Here is a 21,306-nt window from a genome sequence, read left to right on the forward strand (position 1 = left end):
ATAAAGACATTTTTCTTCTAAATGGCAAAATGTTGCAGGGAAGATTATTACTAGAAAGCAAGCAAGTGCTGTTTTCCTTGCAAGGGCCAGAATAACAAATTCTACAGCACTGATAAATCAATACTAAACAATATGACATTAATACAAAACCCCTGAAGTTTATTTCAGGTTAAGGTTGAGGTGAGTGTGTTATGTAACCGAAATTTTTTTATAAGTAAAAGTGCGTCAAAGATCTAACTGTCTACAGAAAGGGGATTCAGCACTTTGTGAGCCTGGAAACTGCTATGTTAATGTTAATATAGTTTTTCCCCCCCCAGAAATATGAATTTATGGATGCTAGAAGGTTCTTTCTGGGATGAGTCAGAGCTGTGTAATTTGTCCAGCTTTTGAGGTTTAGTGACAGGGCAAAGCAAAATATCATTGCTTTCTGGGTGATCAGGAGTGACTTCCCAAATTATGATGCAGTTTCACAAGTGGCTCAAGTCAGTCTAAGACATACTGCCAGCATCTTCTCCATCAGTCTCCCAGACAGGTCTTCCTGTTTCTGCTTTGATGCTGGCACTCATGCTTTGGTGTCTACTGGGATTTTTGGACAAATCCATGTGACTATGCGTACATGAGTACCACATGACTGTTAGTATCAGCTAGGGACAGGTGATGAGAAGCAAAGGTTGAAGGGCACCAGTGTGGTCCTAGATTGTTTTAAGGTGCTCGTTAATGTCCTAAGAGACTTGCATCTGATTTGTAGAGGATGGAGCCCATCCAATGTCAGAATGATACACCTCTTCCTTTCAATCAGTAGCCATCATCCTACTTAAAGTTGTTAACTTATTTTAGAAAACAAATTCCAGAGATGCAGACTAATTGCAGAATTATCCCAAAGAGATGAATTGGCAAGGCTGTAGGGGCAAAGAAAAATTCACAGCTTCCAGTATTAGTAACATGTTGGTTTATATTTGTCTTTAAATGTCCTACTGGAGATGCCCTAGTGACAATGAAGAATCTAAGGATTATGAAGCATTTAACAAATTCTGGCAGTAGGCTTTACGCAGTTCAATATGTCTGTAATTATTGCACTTGTAATTACTTCTTTCTTTAATATTTTCTTTCTTTTAAGCTCTATTGCTGTACAACCAGTTTACAATGTGACCTGGTTGTATAATCTTTTTTCTCTTGAGTAATTCTGAGAATCATTCTTGAATTAGGATTATGTCTATTTCAGCTATTAATCCCTTTGGAGTTTTGTTTTCTGTACAGATAATGTTCCTTTAGATTATTTCAATCTTTTTTCCTCTTGTGTATTTTGTCTTTCAATAATATATTTCATGTATTTCAGATCATTAAAGAAGAGACTCAGAGGTTTGCTAACCAGAAGAAAGAGCTGCAAATAGGAATTAAAAAGCTGCGTAAAACTGTGAGTTTCTTACAAGGGTAATGGCTCAGCTTACCAGTTTTGTTTATAAATACACTTTCTTTATGGGTATCAGCTGTAGTGCTCAGTTACATTTTTGTCATAAACTCTGAGCAGACAGGTAATGAAGAGACATGATTCTTCAGGGACTGTACACTGAACCTGACAGGAACTACTGTGTGGTCTCTTTGCTCCAAATACGTTTTTTTTGTACTACTGTCATACCTTGAGTAATCTGTCCCCTCAGCAGACTGGTTTATGCCTGTCTAACAGCATCCATTATAGAAACTGCTGTCCTCCCCTCTTCCTTCTGTTTCCTTCCATAAAAGCTGCTATCTGTGAGAGGATGAGCAGAGGGTCACCTAGAGCAGTCTGCCCAGGACCGCGTCCAGACTGATTTTGATTGTCTCCAAGGATGGAGACTCCATGACCTCTCTGGACAACTTGTTCCAGTACTCAGTCACCCTCACAGTAAAAAAAGTGTTGCCTGATGTTTGAGTGGAATCTCTTGTGTTCTGGTTTGTGCCCATTGCCTCTGGTCCTGTCACTGGACACCACTGAAAAGAGCCTGTCTCTGCCCTCTTAGCACCCTTCCTTCAGGTATTTATATACATTTATGAGATTCCCCTGAAGCCATTTCTTACTTAGGCTAACAGTCCCAGTTCTCTCAGCCTTGCCTTATATGAGAGATGCTTCAGTCCCATAATAACCTTCACTGGACTCTTTCCAGCATGTCCATGTCTCTCACATCCCTCAACCTGCTAGCAACACTCTCAATACAGCCCAGGATACCATTAGCCTTTTTTGCTGCAAGGGCACATTGCTGGCTCATATTCCACTTGGTGTCCATCAGAACCCCCAGCTTCTTTTTTGCAAAGTTGCTTTCCAGTTGCTCAGCACCCAGCGTGTCCTGGTGCATGGGGCTGTTCCTACCCAGGTGCAGGATTTTGGACTTCCCTTTGTTAAATGGTATGAGGTAGATAACAATTTAATAAAATAACAACTTAATAAAGTGCGCAGAGCTAGGTGCAGGATTTGACAGTTCCTTTTGTTGAACTGCATGAGATAGGTAACAACTGAATAAAATGACAATGACTTACTAAAGTGCTCAGAGCCAAAGAATAAAGAATTGTGTACTACAGGTTCTTACAAAGTATATGCAACTTTACATATAACATCCAAATCTATTTTAAGAGAAAGATGAAATATATTCATGTAGTCACTAGCTACAGGCAGCATATTCTACCAATTACCATGAAGCTGTTAAATGTGGAGGCAATTAAAATAATTTTCCCTGATATTGAGTTCTATAGTGTTAAAAATAGTGTTTTCTCTATTCACATTCAAATTACTTTCTATTCCTTATACTTATTTAAAAAAACACCCAACAGATTCAGAAAATGATGCATGAAAATGAACAGGTGCCAGACATTGAGAAACTGGAGCAGCAGGAGTTCAACTTGGATCTAGAAGAACAGGAAAGAGCGCAGGCAGAGGCTGAACAAGAAGTTGCCCGGGTATGACAGAAGGCGGGGAAGAACATTTAAAAACTAGCAGTGAAAAGTAGAAAGAATGATTGAAGAACAGAGGATGATCTCAAAGTTGCTGTTCACTGCTTAGAAGCACAAAAACTTAAAAGTATTTAAAGTTACCTTTTGAAGCAGGTGAATCTGCTGATGCAGACATTGCTGATTGGAATATGATCTATGCTAGAATTTATAAATCCGACACTGTGGCCTTGGGCACGTTGCTTAAGTTCTAGAATGCTTTTCTTCATATATAAAATGATGCCTTTCAGTAGTATGCAATATAGATTTTGGAGAAGATCTGTGATAGCCCAAGAAGATGAAATATTGCTAATCCATTTAATCTGTTAGGTGTTTTTCAATAACTCAATACAAATTGCCCATCTTGTTATTTTCTTTTCTGTATCTTGAAAGGTGAGGATGGAGATTGAGATGGAGAATTTAGCAAACCGCTATTTGCAGGATGTCATCAAACATGAGTGCTGGGATGCTATGTGTGTAAAAGAATGTGCAGTTAAGGTAACCTCTACTTTCTAATTCCTTTTGGAGTAGTTTAGTATAGGTATAGGCAAAAACTTAACTTCTTCCCGAGGCTTATGCAAATCTTTCATTCTGTTCATTTTGTCAGCCTGACTGATTTTACCTTCTGGTGGATAAGAGTGCTGATAAGAAAATGAGTAACTATTTAATTCCTTGATCTCAGAGACTATCTTTATGCAGTACTGCTAGAAGGGGAGAGAATATTATTTTTCTGTGTGCAGTCAGTATGACTTCTGCTACACAGAAGATAAAGGCAATATCTGACCCTGATTTTCCCAGTTTTAAACAGAGGGAGAGTAGGCAAATTGATGATACTGAATTATCTCAGGGGTGGTGAAAGACCAAGTCATTTTACAAAAAATCTAGTTCTGGTTGAATTCTGTGGATAAAGAGACCACATCCACAGACTAAAAAAAAAAAAAGAAAAGAAAGAAAAAAGCAAACTTGGAACCAACCATTTTCACTACGAAAAAGGCAAGTGTTTTTGTCTTACCCCTGTATTTTTACGACATCGTCTTTATTAATTGATCCTCAATTTTATTCCTGATTTTAAGAAGACTTTATAACTGTTTAGCATTCAGGTATTGAAGAAATGAATTGATAGATGCATTCTGAAGAACTTTTTACTTTGGGGTTTTGTTTGTGTGTTTATTTTTACATTTGAACAGTGCTTCCATATGGCTTGTGAAGTGAAGAATTATCCACTGAAGGGACGTAGTGAAGAAGAGCTGGAAACTTTGGAGAGAGTTCTCCAGTTAAAGAAGATTGAGACAGCTGATCTTAAGGTACAATCTCTTTGAAGTACTGCATAAAGGCATGTTCTGAGTTGGCATCTTAACCCTTCTTTACATAGTTACATTTCTAAAGTCCATTTTCTTGCTGTAGAAATTGTCAAAAAAAATTAAAAATATAAAGAAAAATGAAATGTTGTGGTTTTACTCAAAATGAATGTGTTAGTATTAAAGAATCACAGAATAGCTGGGGTTAGAAGAACCCTTTTGAAGTCATCTAGTCTCACCCTCCTAGAGCAATTTACTCAGGGCCATGTCCAGTCAGGTTTGGAATATCTCTAAGGATGGAAGTTTCCATAACCTCTATGGGCTACCTCTTCCCATGTTTTGACAGCCCTCACAGGACAAGTGTTTTATTACGTTTAAGTTGGATGTCCTGTATTTTGATGTATACCCTTTTCCTCTCAATCTGTCACTGAGCACCACTGTGAAGAGTCTAACTCTGTTGTCCTTACTCCCCACCATAGTGTTTTTTATATGCATTACTAAGATCCCCTCCCAAGCCTTCTCTTTCCTGAGGCTAAACAATTCCAGTTCTCTTAGCCTGCCCTCACATGTTAGGTGCTTCAAATCCTTGATTGTATTAGTGGCCTGCCACTGGACTTGCTTCAGTATGCCCAGTCTTTCTTGTACTGTGGAACCTACAAATGGACCAAATATTCCAGATACGATCATTTCAACTTGTATTATTTAGATCACTGACCTTAATTAACCTCTAGATTTTTTTCTTACATGTACCACTGCATCATGTACAAAATTAACGCAATTATCACATTTGTGATATTAGGGTCAGAAGAAAAATCTTGCGATTGAGTCTGAGACTGTATTATCCAAGGAAAAAGGAGAGAAGGCAGAAGAAGTAGTGGCTGATGATAGTGCATCTTACTGCCTGCTTGGAAGTCTGAGCTCTCAGTATGGTGGGGACACATCTATCCTATACCACCAATGGGACTTGCATACCAAGGAGCAGAAAGTCAATCAGATAGTATTATTGAAGGTGAAGTCTTCTTAAATTTGTGCTACTGCAGTGACACTGTCATATCTGTTTGTTCTTATAGCAGTCACAGTCACTGTTAGATTTTGGGCATATTGACATTATACGATGGAGGGTTGCAGAGGTCTCTGAGTTACTGAGATGAAAGCAGATAAATACACATAGTGCAGCAGAGCACCATATGGACTTGCCAGCTCAGGTCTGGAAGGAAAACATTTTTATGAAATTGGTTACCCAATTTGAGGGTATCTGTATTTGCCCAATGGTGCTTTAGTTTAAGAGTGTATAGTCAAAGCTAGCTTGTACACCTCAGCACACCCTGTGAAAACATGACCTCTTTCCCTGTTATTTGCTGCTGAATGAAAGGTCAGCTGGATACTCACCCCATTTCCTTTCTCTCCAGTCTTACCATACCTTCATTTAGAGTCTTCAATGTTTCTGTTATTTATTATTCATTGCTATCAAACTCACTCACTTCTTTTACTCTGGCCAGTTTATTAAGTAGTAAACATACTACAGAATAAGCTTTTTATGAAGATGATCTACAAGGGTAGAAATGGTTAAACTACTATAAAGCATCGCCTCCTCAAAGCTCTTTAAGGCTGTAAATGGTAGCAGAGCTCAATGATTATACATTGCAATACATAAAATCTACTAGGTATACTAGTGTGTAAATAGATGGGAAGAAACACAAGGAGCACTTTTAGATGTAAGATTGGATGTAACGAGATCTTTCTGCTGTATAGCTTTAAAGCCACATATTATATATTGAAGTGTAGATATATCTTCAGTGTTCTGGGCCAAAGCACCGAGCTGGCTGAGAGCTAGATGGCTGACTAGCCATCATGCACAGCCCTTTTTCTCCCAGCAACATTGTACCTTATCTGCCATTTTGCCTTATTACATTCTAACTTACTATTAGCTTAGAAATCAGTGAAATAATATGGACACAGATATTTATTGTAATACAAATTGCAAATGGCCAAACATCTCAAAACATGAAGTTTAAAGATAGAACGGAAATCCTTTTCATGTTTCATTTTAGTAAATTGACACAGTAGGAAAGACACATGGTTTTCTCTCTTTATAGTCTACTTTTATTTAGGATAAAGGAAGAATTTATCCATTAAGAATATATGCTTTTAAAAATCATTAGAAGGTCTCTGGTGTTTAAAAAAAAATCGTTTCCAATGTTTGTTTACTTAATGGTCACATTTTACTTACATATCTCAGACAGAAAATCCCATGAAAGCATATTGAAACTGCAGGTTGCATCACTTAAAAGTCAGGAAAGTATGTCCTTCAGTCTGCCTCCCTGCACCTGTGATTTACAGTCTCTAGGTTTACAGGTCATGTGTTTTTTTCTTTGAATCCCCTTCTTCTTTCAGCTGAAGAGTGAAAAAAACAGCAAATAGGTGGCAGCCTAATTTTTTATCTAGTTTTGGCAGCAGTATGCTTCTTTTAGAATCTTTGTCAGATGGCAAATATGTAGAAAAAAAGGAATAAAAATTTCTAGGGAAAAAAAGAGAGAAACCTAATATTTGCCCACTTCCATTTAACAAAGCTTGAATTCTGCCCTTACAATTTTCATGAAAGGGCTTTGCGAGCTTATCTCCCTGTCACACAAACACACACACATTTATGATTGATGGCTAGAGGAGTGGTATATAATCATGGATGGGTGTCAGCTGTGCAGTATTGCTGTTTCCTTTTTTGGTATTTCAGGACATCATTTACAAAGTGAAAACTGCTTTTAATAAGGAATTTGACATAGTTGCACAACAGAAGGAGCAGGAGATAGCACGGGTGAAAGAAAGAAACCTGAGGATCCGAGAAATCTTGGCACAGCTTGACGTCCAAGTGGAAGTGTGGGAGCCAGCTCTTACAGATGATGAGATACCAGAGCGAGCGCTGACTGTTCAGGATTCAGAGGTGTCTGAAAAATAATCTTTCACTTTCACTCACTGAAATACAGTTCTTTAATTATTCTCATTTCCAGACATTGTGTCAGTACTGAAAAGCCTTAAAACAGATGTGTCTGCGTACTTAAAATTATCTTTTTGAATCTTTTGCTTCCCTTCCCTTTTTAGGGAGAAAGCTCTTAAGTCTATCTGAAATTAATAAGATATATACAATCTTAATTTTATGCTGTTAAAAGTTTTTAATAGCCCATAAATTAGGTAAAAATTCCCCCTGTTCCTGAGTATAATGTTCAAACCTGGCTTGCAGGGATTACTTCCATATGTAAGGGTTTCTGTGTTCTCTCTGAGCACCATTTTGAAACTAAGTAATTTCAAACTAAAGTATTTAGGCACTAAAGCATACTTAGTACTGTATTTATATATTCAATTGATAATTTATAAAGAAGCGCAATATTTCTTATGCAGTATAGTCCACTGATTTCATCTGCTCTTTTGGTCAGTCTGTCCTCACTTCTCTCTGCTTTCCCACCAGTTCATGTTATGCCACTATCAGAAAAGCTGTGCATGAAACACAACTAATATCAACAAAAATTGATGGCAGTAGCATTTTTTTAATATAGCTTTTGGAGCTGTTCAAAATAATTTTCTTCTTGAGCAATATTATCATAAAGCAGAAATATAAAAAGTGTTAACAATTAGTATTACACCATTGTCATGGTTTAACCCCAGCTGGCAACTAAGCACCAGAGCTGCTCACTCCCTCCTCACCCCAATGGGATGGGGGAGAGGACCAGAAGAGTAGAAATAAGAATACTCATGGGTTGAGATAAGAACAGTTTAATAATTGAAATAAAACACAACAATAATAATAATAACAACAACAATAGTAAGTTGTAATGAAAAGGAAAATAACAAAAAGAGAGAGAAATAAAACCATAGATAAATAAGTGATGCAAATGAAAACAATTGCTCACCACCAACCAACCAATGCCCAGCCTGTTCCTGAGCAGCAGCCCCCTGGCCAGCTCTCCCACTAGTTTATATGCTGAGCATGACATCATGTGGTAATGAAAATCCCTTTGGCCACTTTGGGTCAGCTGTGCTGACTGAGTCTTCTCCCAGCTTATTGTGCACCCCCAGCCACCTCGCTGGCAGGGCAGCATGAGAAGCTGAAAGGTCCTTGACGTAGTGTAAGCACTGCTCACCAACAACTAAAACATCGGTGTGTTATCAACATTCTTCTCATCCGAAATCCCAAACACGGTACTATACTAGCTACTAGAAAGTAAGATAACTCTGTCCCAGCCAAAACCAGGACAACCATCTTTCCAAATGTTCTTAGCCCACATGTGACAATGTTTGGAGAAAAAGAACCCTGACAAGAACCTCATTTTCTTCCTTCCTTCAGATTAAAGTTGAAAAATACTTGATTCGACAAGAGAGAGAGAAAGCAGAAATGCTGGCTAAGCTTGAAATAGAAAGACGCCTTGCTGCTATGGTATTTAAAGTAGTATCCTTTTTACTGACTAGGCCTTTGTCTCTAGTTAGTCTTATTTATGCTGCACTGGAATATTCCAGTTATGTAGTATGGGAGAATAAATTTAGAATAGTGGGTAACAATGATGTGTGCCTTTTCCCTCTTTCTGTTGTTTACAATCAGAACTACACAGACCAGCTGGGAGAAGATTTAGTGTTAGGCTTCAAATTTTAAACATATGTGCTTAGTGGCAATTGAAAATACCGTACCAGGTAACTGGGGGCTAGATACATTTCTAAATGCATGCTTCTGCTCCATGAAGATGAAGATCTTTCTGCTTGATTTGTGTTTGTTGACTGAGCGACCTCTGTTCTTCAGGGCTTAGACTAGAAGATCATAATGCTTTGCTCTGCCTTTGAAATGCAACTTAAAAAGCCTAAGATGGTTCTGGCCCCAAAGGAGCTGCACAATAAGACAGTGACACTGTAACTTCCCTCATCCTTACCTGCCAACTGGCCAGCAGTCTTTGCCTATGTATTCTTTCCAAAACTGCCAGAATGGCAGTTTTACTAGTTATTTGGTATATGAACTTCTGTCCACCAGAAAAAACTCTTGACACTTTTAGCATATTTCACACACATCACTGAAGAACATTAATCTACTAGTGACAGACAGAATAATTGTATGGGTGATCTAGAGGTGAACTACCTTATTATCATTCCCCAAACTACACAGTTAATTCCAAGTACTACACTTTCTTTTGTACCCTAAAATATTTTTTGTGGTCGTTCCCAGGACAATAAAAGACTGCGTGCTCTTAATGACATGATGAGTGGAGTGCTAGAAGTCAAAAAGGAAGACATCTTGAAAATTGTGAGCTGCGTTTCTGCCATATCATTTAGGTAGCTTATGAGCTTTTAAGGAAATGTGAAATTCAGCTAGCAATTTTTTCTAGCCTAAGTGATAGAATAAAGTCATAGAACTGTAGAATTGCCTTATGCCTAGATAGAATCTGTAAGAGACCATACACTGGACTCAAAAGAGACCACAAGATTCTAGTGCCTGCATATGATTTACCCATCAACACCTGTCCCTATCACAGTGAAATACCATAGGGACATAATCTAATATTACTATTACAGCAACTGTGTTGCTGGGAGAAGGGTCTGTAATCCGTGGCTGTGATCTTACACAAAAATACTGTGTTCCAGTTAACTCAGCAAATATAGATAGTATAGTAGTAAAGGAAGGAAAGAATGTGAAGGAGTGTCCCAGAAAAAAGATAGCGCAGACCAAAGGGCTCTCCCTGGAATTGATCTGTTTTGGAAAATTAGGACTCCACTTAGAAGTATACATTAGCATGGTATTAGATTTGGGGTTCTGAAACAGAAAATGTGGCATAAAACAATAGTATGTTTGAGTACAAAATACTTGTATTTTATAAGATCCAGCAATGAATTTCTGTAAACAAGTAAGAGAGAACAAGCACAACAGATACACACCACAACTACTGCTGGAAGTAACAGACCAGAGGAACAGAACACATTATACAAGGCTTGTTTAATTATACTTAAGTCTTGTACCTTACTTACCACTAAGAAATACCCTTTCATTAGATTTGGTGCATGCTATAGTTTGTTAGTGTGCTGATAGAGACTTAATATTGCTTTTGAAGCATATTTGTCATTAATACTTCCAGGATATTCCTCCACCTCCTTTTATATCCAAGCCTGAGGATGTTTGGAATGATGAAGAAAAGAAAATATTTAGAGAACATGAAAAAAGAGTCAAGGAACTGAATGAAGAAAAAGACAAGTATAGAAGGGTAAATTAAAATGAGAAAAGGAGTGTTTTGTTCGCAGTGCTCATGACCAGTTTCTGATATTCCTTAGGAGCTACTTCTAAAAATGAACACTAATAAATAGAATAAACAAAAACCAACCAAACAAGAAAAATCGTGTGGCATATTAAATAAGTCCTAGCTTAGACAGCAAATTAAGGCAATCTCTACTTACACCAATTAATAGATGCCAGCACTTGTGATATCTGACAAAAGGTAACTTTCCTTCACAAATGTACCAGTATTCCTAAAATGTTTTTTTCAGGTTCCATTCCCAGAGCTGCTGGTGCCATACACAAATAATACAGTTGTATTTATCCTTCAAAGTGGTATTTCAATGACATAACTTGATAGGCTGATGGCACTCTCCTTCCAAACCAGTAATTTCTGGGACCTTTTGCCTGAAGGATACAGTTCCATATTGTGCATTCTTTAGCAACTGATATACTATATCAGAGCTTATTTGTTCCTCCAGATGTAATATTGCTGCGCCTGTCCTTCCCTTCCCCAGGCACTGGAAAATGAATTGAAGAAACTTGAAGCTTCTATCCAGGAAACAACACAAAATTTTGATGAGACTGTGTGCAAACTCTCTGAAAGGAAAATGAAAGTAGAGATGGTCATCTATCAGGTATCACAAAGAACATTAATTTTTCATCTCTGTCTCTGTGCAGCAGGAATGTTAACATTTTTTATTACAATCATTTCACAGGAAGAACTCAAAATAGTCAATCTCATTTATGCTTTACTGTTGGATGAAGAGTTGGACACTAGAGAAGCTGGACTTCGTAATTTCCTTATGAAAAAAGAGAAAGAAAAAGTAAGTTATCATCTGGAATGCTGTTCTTAGGCAAAGTGTAATATTTACAGTACAGTTTCTTGTGAAGACTACTTCTTCCAAATCAGAATTTTGCCATAAATGATTTTCTGTCAATTTGCAGGGTCACTGATTTTTTTTCAACTTGTACAGTTGACGTACATTATAAATACTTATGTTTTCTAATAGATATCTGTCTTGGTTCATCTGGAGATCTTTGGTAAAACTCCGTACATTCAGAAGGGCATGCTTCTATTTCTTTGGTATACATAATATGTTTTAGTATCCAGTATCAAGCTGGAAGCACTACTTATAATGCTTTTATGGCAGGAAAATGCACAAAAGAATATGTAATACCATTACGTTTTTCACTGAGGCCAGGGCCATGCTGACTTGTGTTTGCCAGTTCAAAGCATAGACAGAGGTGGTATGTGAGTATCTGACCACAGAAGCAGAACATACCATGGCGTACGGTGCTGATAGTCTTATCAACCAATTTAATCTCCTGAAGACTTTACCCATCCCTGTCAAACCATATACAAGTCAACAAAAGACTGGAGAGCACAGGTGGTAGATCTGGATTTCAATACAAGTGCGTACTGCCCACAGTAATAATTTTAGAGTGACATTTCTGATTCCTGTGTCCTGCCAATACTTGTGCGACTCAGGTGATCTAAGTGGTGGTAGTCTGCAGTTGGTTCTGGCTCTTGGGACAATAGTATCCCATTTGCCCACTTTGGCCTTGTGAAGCTGTTCCTGAGTCCACAGATAATGCACCAGTGCCTCCCCATGTCAGATATCCTACTCAGCCTGTACAGACCTCTGTGTCTGGAGCTGCAAGTAGCTATCTGTACATGAGCTACAGGGAGAGGTTCCACAGTAGGCATCTAGCCTCTATCACTAAACAGTCTGAACTAATTTTAAAATTATCTGAGGCCAAGTGTATACCAGCTTACACTTTTCAAAATACATCTTCTTTTTTTTTTTAAATCTATTTTTTTACGTTCCCATTGGTATATCTTTTGATCTGTGCAAACTGTCAAATACAACAGAACGGTCTCCCCAGCACAGTATAAGCAGTTAACAGCCTTGATAAAACAGATCAGTATCCTGATGTGTAGCAGAGCTGTCATGACAATAGGGAACCTGCATTCTAAAATGAAGAACCCTCCACTGAACAGATTTGAGAATTTTTGACTCGTCTTGAACAGGATTTGAGAATTTTTCACTGGTCTTACCTGTGATGACGTGAAAGGAGAAGGTAAGCCCTATGCAAGTGAAAACAAGTATCAACATAGGTCCATATATTAGAAGTTTAAAAAGAAGACTTGTAAGCATTTGTATAAGATATTTCTTATAGAAATTTATTTTCTTAAGCAGTGTACTAGTTTAATTTTACACCTGCTCACCTTTTAGCAGTATCTACAGGTAACCCCCTGAAGAAGACATTATATTGTTAGTAAAAATAGCTCACAAGGTTTTCTCTAGAAATAAGAAAGTGTGAGCTGCATCAGTGTATTCATCAGATCATTCAGTGCTTCTGCTGGCTGAATTTCATTCCTGAAATCTTTCGGTTTTGCTATAGGTCAAGGCTGCAAGAACAATCCAGGCTACAAAAAATAAAATTGAGGCTTACACAGACACCTATGAAAATGCAATATTTGAAGAGAAGGTGAGACTCTTGACAAACACAAGGAGATTCAGAAATTAAAAAGTTAATGCTACGTGTTGGTAATGAGAAGAATATACTTCACTGTAAGTATGGGATGAGTTGTGGTCAACTTGCTGATCCTTAAAATTAAGCAGTAAAGGACAGTATGCACATAGAAGAATTTCTGAAATAGTCCAGATCGCCATGATGCTTGGGAGCACTTGGAAGAGCACCATATTATTCTGTATTTCTAAGATATGGGCTGGTTGATACTTTTTTAAAAATAACATTGTGGTAACAAGAAAGCTTTCTGTTTCCCTCCTAGAATCTGGAAAGTGGTTTTACAAAGGAGTTTTCTGACTTACCTGCCAATCTGCTTGATGAACTTCTCCAACTTTACAAACATCGACCAAAGTAAGATCCCCCCTGATTCCGTCTGTTTAAATACTAATAATTCTTGTGAGTCAAGATTGAGAATGCTATCTATTTCAATAGTCTAAATCATTTTGATAATAAGTAGACTGCCTGCTTTTTGTTGCATAGTTAACAATGGTTGATTTCCTGTCATACTAACGGTTGCTATTTTGAGTACTTACATTTCCTTATTCACCCCACACAATCTATTTTAAATGCAAGCTAAACAATCGTCAGGTCTCAAAGACATATATTCTTATTTTGTATAAGATGCATTCTTACCTATTCACTCTTTGCAAGAGATTGACAGCATGAAATGTTCTTAGTTGTTTGTGAGCTTCTTTTATGCAAGAGAAAATAAAAAGTCAATACTGTATGTACTGTGTGTGTGCACTAGGATGAAAATGACAGAAATGCTCCTTGACACAGCTAACCCGTATGGGAATTGTTCAGGCTTAGTTGAAGATCACAAAGAAATGCTTCCCCTCTTAATGAAAGCCATGGATGAATTGGATAGTCCTGAGCACATGCCTAATGGCTTAGACATGTCTACATGGGAACATTTTTGTTTAGCTAGACGAAATAAAATGGAGAGTGAGGAGCTGGTATGTAAAATTCTTTATTTTGCCAGTGTACTTATTGGTATTTTCAGGTCTTAAATTTCTGTGGAGTTCAAGGGTAGGGTCAAGCTAGTGGTGAAATAATAATAGATAAACTGTGAGTTTGAAAGTTTCCTCTGGACACATGTAATTCAGAATAATAGAAATGTCATCAAGGGAAACCAGCTTTAGTTCTCCTTCAGAGAAAAAAATAGCATATTAATTTGGATGAATTTGATCAGAATGATTGTGTCCTTGATATGATTTCATTTTAAAAAATGCAGATTTTCCTTTTCTCTATCCATACCAAAAAACTGTTAGGGTATTTGATTGCCATCACCTGTTCTCTCCCATTGGCATTCTACATTTGCACCAATACATTCTCATATTTTTCTAGAACATCAAGAATAATTCTTAACGAAGTGTGTTTCTTGAAAGTTCTAGCAAGCTATTCGTTCAGTTTAAAAGCATGAAGGTGTAAATCTGAGTTATCCCGAGAGAGATACATGAAATTTGACCAGGAGAGAAGGAAGCATGATTTCTCTTCATGTGAATAAACTATGCATAAATGAATATATAAATTTCTGAGCAGTGAAAGGACTGTAACCTCAGTGTTTCATGTGCTCTACTGGGATTCTCAAAATACCAGGCTGTGTGTTGATACATACAAATGTCTTCTTAAGAACTTGTCTTCTCTGTTCTTGAAAAGGCTTGCCCTGACATATTGACAAAGTTGAGAAAGTTTAGAGTGTCACCATGTTGCTTGCTTAGGTGAAATGGAAGGCCCAAACACTGGCAGAGATGCAGGCATTTCTCCAGAGAAGAATGGATGACAATGAGAAGATTAAGTCAGAAACAGAAGACATTTTCCAAGAACTCACTTGGTAATTTTTTTTTCCTATGTTCAGATACATTTTAATATTCCACCAAAACAGAAGCAAAAGTTGCTTCCAGAATTACACACTACGTTCTCCAACAGCCTTTTATCTAGGATTCTTTTAAGAGACCTACAATATTTCTGAAATGAGGTATGATTGCAGCACATGTGTGCAGGCCAAACCAGTCTTAATCTACCATCTTAAGTAACAACACCAGTAAGGATAGCAGCATGGTCTTCAATGCATGCTGACTGCCCCAAAAGCTACATCATACAGTGAATCCCTCAAAACCTTTCAAGGCCATGTATGTGCTAGCTTGCTCAGTTAAATTTTGCTTGTGTAGGCCAAAGAAACAGTGATCACTCCTAACTGCAATAGGCCACGTGACACCTGATTTCATTGAACTGCTTGGACTTGCAATATTTCATTTTTTCGTGTATATGACATAATGTTCGCCATTCAGGTACAAACTCCAGGATAAATTACATACAAAAACAGGTGCTGGCTGGGAGTCTCCTCCATTTCCTTTTCAATTGTTAAGATTTCTGCTCAGTAACACCACTTTCTCTCAGAACATCTGCTAGAGTATGTTAAACTGAATCCAGTGGTCGAAAACTTCATGTATGGAAATAAGTTGCAAATTCCATAGTCACTTTTGGAGCAAATAGAAGACAGGCTGTCAAAGAGTAACCCCTACATGCACATAATATTATATAATATATACAACATATAATATAAAAAGTAATAAATATAAACATTTTGATAATCATGGGAGGATTTATATAATTCTGTTGAAATCACTAAACATTGTTTTTGTTTTCTGCCATTTTAGGCTGCAGGAGGAAAAGCAGAAACTTCAATTGAATTTGACTGTCCAGTTTTTGCTAAAACAAGGACAGGTAGAATTGGAAAGTACTGAGATCCCAGACTACACTGATGCCATTCTCATTAATAAGAGTGTTATTGAAGAACTGAATTGCTCTATCATGGTAATTTGCATTATCTGAAGGAAATGTACTTTTTAAACAAATGTATTGTCCTACCGCAGCTCTGCTTTTTCTCCAGGTTTACATCTAGTTTAAATTCATTACTACATACCAGTAGGCTCAATTGTAGTCTAGGAGCTATTAAGAATTCTGTAATGTCTCTTATCAAAAAATGCAATACAGCCTACTTTCTTGATGTCTGATCAATACAATTTAGATCAATGAAATGGCAACAGCTTTTAGATACACCATCACTTACACACCCACTTGTAAATAGATGCTGGACACCACTCCAAAAATTCCCTCAAGGCAAACTTAGTCATGTTAAGAAGCGTTTGAACAGTAACTTATATTAAGATTTTAAAAATTAATACACTTTTTATTGTAAGGTGAAATTGGTGATCAGTTTTTCATACTCTCATTAAATGTTCTTTTTTTAGGCATTCTAGCTGTACAAAAAAATTGCTTGTTACTGCTATTGCACAAAGCTTTCAGTAACAACTGCAAAATACCTTATACAGAGCAAGCTTGTATTTGTAGAGCTAAAATGCCTTTTCATTCTTATAAAAGACAGAAAGGTGGAGAGAGAGGTTAGTTGTAATTTTCTTCATCTCCTTCTATGATCCAAGGCTGTGGCACAGAGCATAAAAGGGAACAAAATTCCACAAAAGATAACCATCTGGAATAAAGTCTGGATAGAAACTGCAGCATAGCATGTTTTCCTTACTAAAATTATACCTTTGGAAGCTTGCCCATCTTGTTGCAAATAACTACTCCATAATCTGTAATGTGTGCTAATTAAGATTAATCTTTTTTTCCAGGCTCAAGGAAAAAAAAAAATTGCTAGCATGGTGGAATGTAAAGAGTTCTCTAAAGGGATATTTCAGCTGGAATGGGAACACAAGAAAATGAGAATGCAGATAGAAGATCTGAAACAGAAGGCTCGGGATATTGTAACACTACCTATTTCAAAAGATCGCCAGCTAGTGAGCTACTTTCTTTAATTTATATTTTCACTGCAGAAAATTTTGCTGCCTATACCTGTAAGATTGTGTATACCTCATAAGTCTCTTACTGCTACGGAGAAACCTGATGCCTAATAGGTCAACAATTCAGCTTGCAAAGGGGAAGTTTTACTCTTGAGATTGATCAGTGATGAAGTTCAGTGGAATGTTCAGGTGTAAATGAAGGCAAAATTAGCCCGAACTCTTAGTGTTTCAAAATTGGCACTGAGAGTGAGGAGTCATGATTTTGCAGCCACAAGGAACCTACCTTTTAAATCAAGCACGGTAACTTCTTTCTAAGTGAAAGGTCTGAGGTGCCCCCGTCTGGTTATCTCACAGAAATACCGTAACTTTTGCTCAGTATACAAAGATCGAGCATTCCTGCAAGAGCCTGTGAGCCACTCTCACTGCTATTTGTTGACTCAGCAGCAGAACGACAGGGAATTGTTTGCCATACCTGGCAGGCAAGATGCAGCAGCTGGCCGCCCGTAGCTTTGAACAAAACTAGCTGGCAGGCCAGAAAACATAGGTAAAGGTTGTGGAAGAGAGCCAAGGACAGCTGTGGGAGAAGAGAGGAGGAAGAAGGGTTGTAGGGGAAGCCTGAGGGTATTGCAGTATGGGATGTAGAGGACTGCAGGGAAAGCTGACGGTTTTGTGTCGATGAAGTGAGGGGGCGTAAAGGTTTGGAGTAAGGGATGTTGGAGGATCGGTAGGTAGGTTGGAGATACTGTAGTGGAGGGAGCTATAAAGCATGGAGAAAATTAAGAATGTTGGAGAGCAGGTAAGGATATTGCAATTCAATCAAAAGATTAAAAAAAAAATAAATCCAAAAGATGTTTTGCTCAGGCTTCATTTGTTTTGCTGCTCTCCAAACTGCTTGTTCACTTCTGAATCACAGCCAAGGGAATTCCATAACTAACACCAACAAAACAGCTCTCCAAAGAGGTGATGTGACAACACATTGAAAAGTTCTTGCAGCAAATTGATCACCAGTGTTGCCGTTAGCTCAAACTTCATTTAAACTGATGAGCAGACTGTTGCTCTTCAGGGAGTTAGATTTGCCCATATACCAGTTTAATCCGAATTTGAATGTTCTGAGGGGCTTGAGTTTACTTCGCTTTTTGAGTAGAATGTGAGGGTTAGTAGAAGAGATAAGGCAACAGAGACCCCAACAAAGAAAAATGGCTTACATAAATGCATGCAGTCAGAGACCTGAGAACACCTGGAATGAGGGCCATTAATGAAGCAGTGAGTAAAAGCAGCTTGGTGCTGCAGGCAAGGAGCCCGCTCGGTGCTTCCTGTTTCTCCTTTTCTAACTAGAGCACTCCAAAGAATTTTACCTGTAACTTCGGTGGGACAGTACTCTGGAAGGATGAATCTACATCTACAGAAACCTGTCTACTGCCCATTATGGGTCATACAGCCTGTTTTACCATTTGTCATTTGATAAAGAGGTATTTTAGTAGCAGTGTGTCCAAGAAAAAAACGTCAATAGATTCTCTGAAACCTGAATTACTAAGCAGATATAAGAACAATAAAAGAAGTAAGAATTACTAGGAAGCCACTTGACAGAAAATAATCACTTTCTTCTGGGGCCTAAAGACAGGCTATATAACACTTTGGCCTCCAGCTGTGTTAGCTTAACGGCCTTATAAGGAAAAGTATAGTTTGGGTTTTTTGACAACCTCACAACAAATTTGCTTGGTCTTTGTTTCCATTAACACATAATAGATAACATTCTTTTTAACAGCTGTACAGTTTAGTATTCACACAGCATCCAAGAATATATTCACAATGTCCATTTATGAACACTAGTAAGCCTTTGCAATGTGTAGAATTCTAGCTTTTTGAGTTTCTGAGTATGATTATCTTTACAGAAGTGTAGAATTGTTGAGAACAAACAGGTTTAATAAGATGGTTTCTTTCTGGTTTTAATTCTTCAGTTCCTAACTGTGCTGAACCACAACAGCCACATCACCCACCATATTTCAGTGATGGAGCAGAGTCTTGGCATCATGGATAAGGTAAATCCTAAGTGAACCACAACATTTGAGAGACACATCCTTAGTTCAACTTCTTCATTAGAAAGAGGTGTTTGTAAGAAATAACTGCAACTGATATAGGCATGCTACTCAAGGACTGTCTCTCTCTCTCTCTCCATGTATTTATTTTTCTGGCTTTCAGTAGTTTCTTCAACTTGTGCTGAGCTGTCTTACAACAGCATTTCTCTGAAGTCTTTGGAAGCAGTCATCATACATGAATTGCTGCCTAGATCAACCCTATGGAAAGAAATCTACTTGCTCTATTACTGGAATTAAATGCTTTCCTTCCTGAACATCTAAATGCAGATCTGCTTATCACTTCTTGCACACCAATGCCTATAAAAGTCACTCTTCCGTTTCTAATGAAGCATTCTTCCAGTCTTCACTGCTTAATGTTTCTCTCCAGGAGCACCAGCCTGTTCACAATATCACTACCCCCTGCTATATTCAAAATAACAGAGACACAACAATCTGATTTGCTAGCTCCCTCATCTATTTCAACATTTGAATTATGATTATCCTTGGTTTTAAGTGATCCCACTGGGTTTTCTCCAGGTTGCTCTAGCTGGCATCAGCCTCCTCTTCCTTTTCAAGCTTTCATATTTATCTTGTCCCTCACAGCGCACCCGACAGCTTCAGCACAACCCTTTCTTCAGCACTCTCAGCTCACTGATTCCACCGACTTCCTTTCCTCCCTTTGCCTTTCATGTTTTTGTATCTCTTTCCCTGATGCACACCTCTTTGTTCTTTGTCTGCTACTTACATTAGAACTCCATAAAGCATACTGGAATGGAGTGTGGGTGAAAGACACTATACGAAGTAAAGCTAGAATGTGCTATTAGTCAAATCAAAATACATGAAAGTTTATTGAGCTACAATGCGGTGCTTAAGACTATAGGTTTCCATCATAAGTTTGTCTGAACAGCCTTTGTGTAATCTAACATATTTGCTTTATCCATTTGGAAATGGACAGCTGCACAAGAAGAATGTGAAAAACCGTCAGAAAAGAATTAAGGAGTTGGAGAAGTGCATCAGTTTAAAAGAGCAAGAAAACTACGAGCTCAGCCTGGAGCTGAAAGAAATGCTTGTCTCTGTTTCAGAAAGGAGGTCTATCTTTGAGGCAGCTGGTAAGTCACAGTAATGCACTTCAAGTCACAAGCAAAGAACATTCAGAAAGTATCTCCAAGGCTAGACAGTCCTGTTCTCCATCAGCATCAACTATGGGGCAAGGAGCGCCTATTCATTACTGTATGTGCACAATTAGCAGTGCCCTTTCTACCACATTGTTTCCTTAAGAGCATGTCTAGAGGTTTTTGCTCTTGTAACCAAAATTAATTGACTAAATTGCTGAAACTAAGTCAAAATATTATAATAATTAATACCTTCATTAGGCAACATGCTTTCATTCTTTCTCAGAATTGTTCAACCAGCTTCTTTCCACCCACTCAAGGGAACAACGGAAGTAACGTGAAGCTGAGAAGGGTATTCACTCTTAGGAAAACTGTAGTGACCCTTCCACTAGTGGAAACCAGTTACAGATTTTCAAAACAGCAGGCACTTGCTAGAAACTAAAGGAAGCATGGCCAGTGCCTTTTTGAATTTCTTCTGCTTTATTTGGTACTATAAAGATTCTTAAGCCCAAGTGTAAGCCTTTTTTAAAATGCTTGCCTATTTTATACAGAACTTGGAATAACCCCAGGACAAAGCCAATATAGATCTAGACTATGCATTCCCTAAAAGTACAGACTAACCCATATATTTTGTTTTATGCAGACACACAGCATATTTCTGAAAAGATTGCAAAGCAGCGTTACCAAGAGATTTTGAGGCAGAAACACCTACGGGGTCTTGTAAAGGACCAGGAAGAACAGTTTGAAATTCTTCAGGCAGAAGTTGAAAGACTGAGATCAAGAACATTCCCTATTCTTTAAAAATCAAGAGTCCAGGTAGATGTATAATACCATGGTCTGTCTAAGAAAAAGAGCTTGAACATCTACTTTTCTTCCCTGAACTTTTCTTTCCACAAATGATTTCTGCCATCATTTCTTTTAAAAGAACTTTAGTTTGAAAGATGCATGTTTGTCTGTTTTTTCCATTTCATAGTCTTATTCCCCTTATGTTTCAGTTCATGAAATTTATTTCTGCTGGTTTGATTATAAAAACCATATAGCTCATTACAGAAAACAAAGGGTACAATAAATTGTAGACTGATAGAAGAGTTGTGTTTGTACGTCCTTAGTCTGCACTATGCAATTGTACATTTTGAAGGTGAAGCACTGCAAGGAATCTATTAATTTGCATCTGCTAAAATTCCTGTCTGTGGCTTTGACTGAATTTTCCTTTTTAAAATATATTTACACCTGTGATGGCACAGGTGTAGGTTGCTGAGAAGATGAAGGTATACTTCAGCATGA

At 37.8% G+C, this 21,306-nt stretch overlaps 1 protein-coding gene across 2 annotated transcripts in view; it reads left to right on the forward strand.

Moving 5' to 3' along the window:
- Nucleotides 1–21,238, forward strand: part of CFAP43 (cilia and flagella associated protein 43) — a 50,049-nt gene extending 28,811 nt beyond the window's left edge. Inside the window, exons 20-39 of one of the 2 annotated variants that reach the window (XM_056352387.1) lie at nt 1,337–1,414; nt 2,803–2,928; nt 3,352–3,456; nt 4,146–4,262; nt 5,056–5,265; nt 6,988–7,194; nt 8,593–8,682; nt 9,457–9,534; nt 10,361–10,486; nt 11,013–11,132; nt 11,214–11,321; nt 12,904–12,990; nt 13,295–13,383; nt 13,781–13,988; nt 14,754–14,866; nt 15,693–15,849; nt 16,668–16,832; nt 18,794–18,874; nt 19,866–20,019; nt 20,666–21,238. In XM_056352387.1, coding sequence (XP_056208362.1) covers nt 1,337–1,414; nt 2,803–2,928; nt 3,352–3,456; nt 4,146–4,262; nt 5,056–5,265; nt 6,988–7,194; nt 8,593–8,682; nt 9,457–9,534; nt 10,361–10,486; nt 11,013–11,132; nt 11,214–11,321; nt 12,904–12,990; nt 13,295–13,383; nt 13,781–13,988; nt 14,754–14,866; nt 15,693–15,849; nt 16,668–16,832; nt 18,794–18,874; nt 19,866–20,019; nt 20,666–20,823 — 2,577 coding nt within the window. In that variant the 3' untranslated portion in view covers nt 20,824–21,238. The remainder of the gene's footprint in view (nt 1–1,336; nt 1,415–2,802; nt 2,929–3,351; nt 3,457–4,145; nt 4,263–5,055; nt 5,266–6,987; nt 7,195–8,592; nt 8,683–9,456; nt 9,535–10,360; nt 10,487–11,012; nt 11,133–11,213; nt 11,322–12,903; nt 12,991–13,294; nt 13,384–13,780; nt 13,989–14,753; nt 14,867–15,692; nt 15,850–16,667; nt 16,833–18,793; nt 18,875–19,865; nt 20,020–20,665) is intronic. The other variant, XM_056352388.1, reaches the window with a different exon arrangement.
- Nucleotides 21,239–21,306: the final 68 nt, after the last annotated feature.

The sequence above is a fragment of the Falco biarmicus genome, chromosome 9, assembly GCF_023638135.1.
Source record: "Falco biarmicus isolate bFalBia1 chromosome 9, bFalBia1.pri, whole genome shotgun sequence".
Classification (NCBI taxonomy): domain Eukaryota; kingdom Metazoa; phylum Chordata; class Aves; order Falconiformes; family Falconidae; genus Falco; species Falco biarmicus.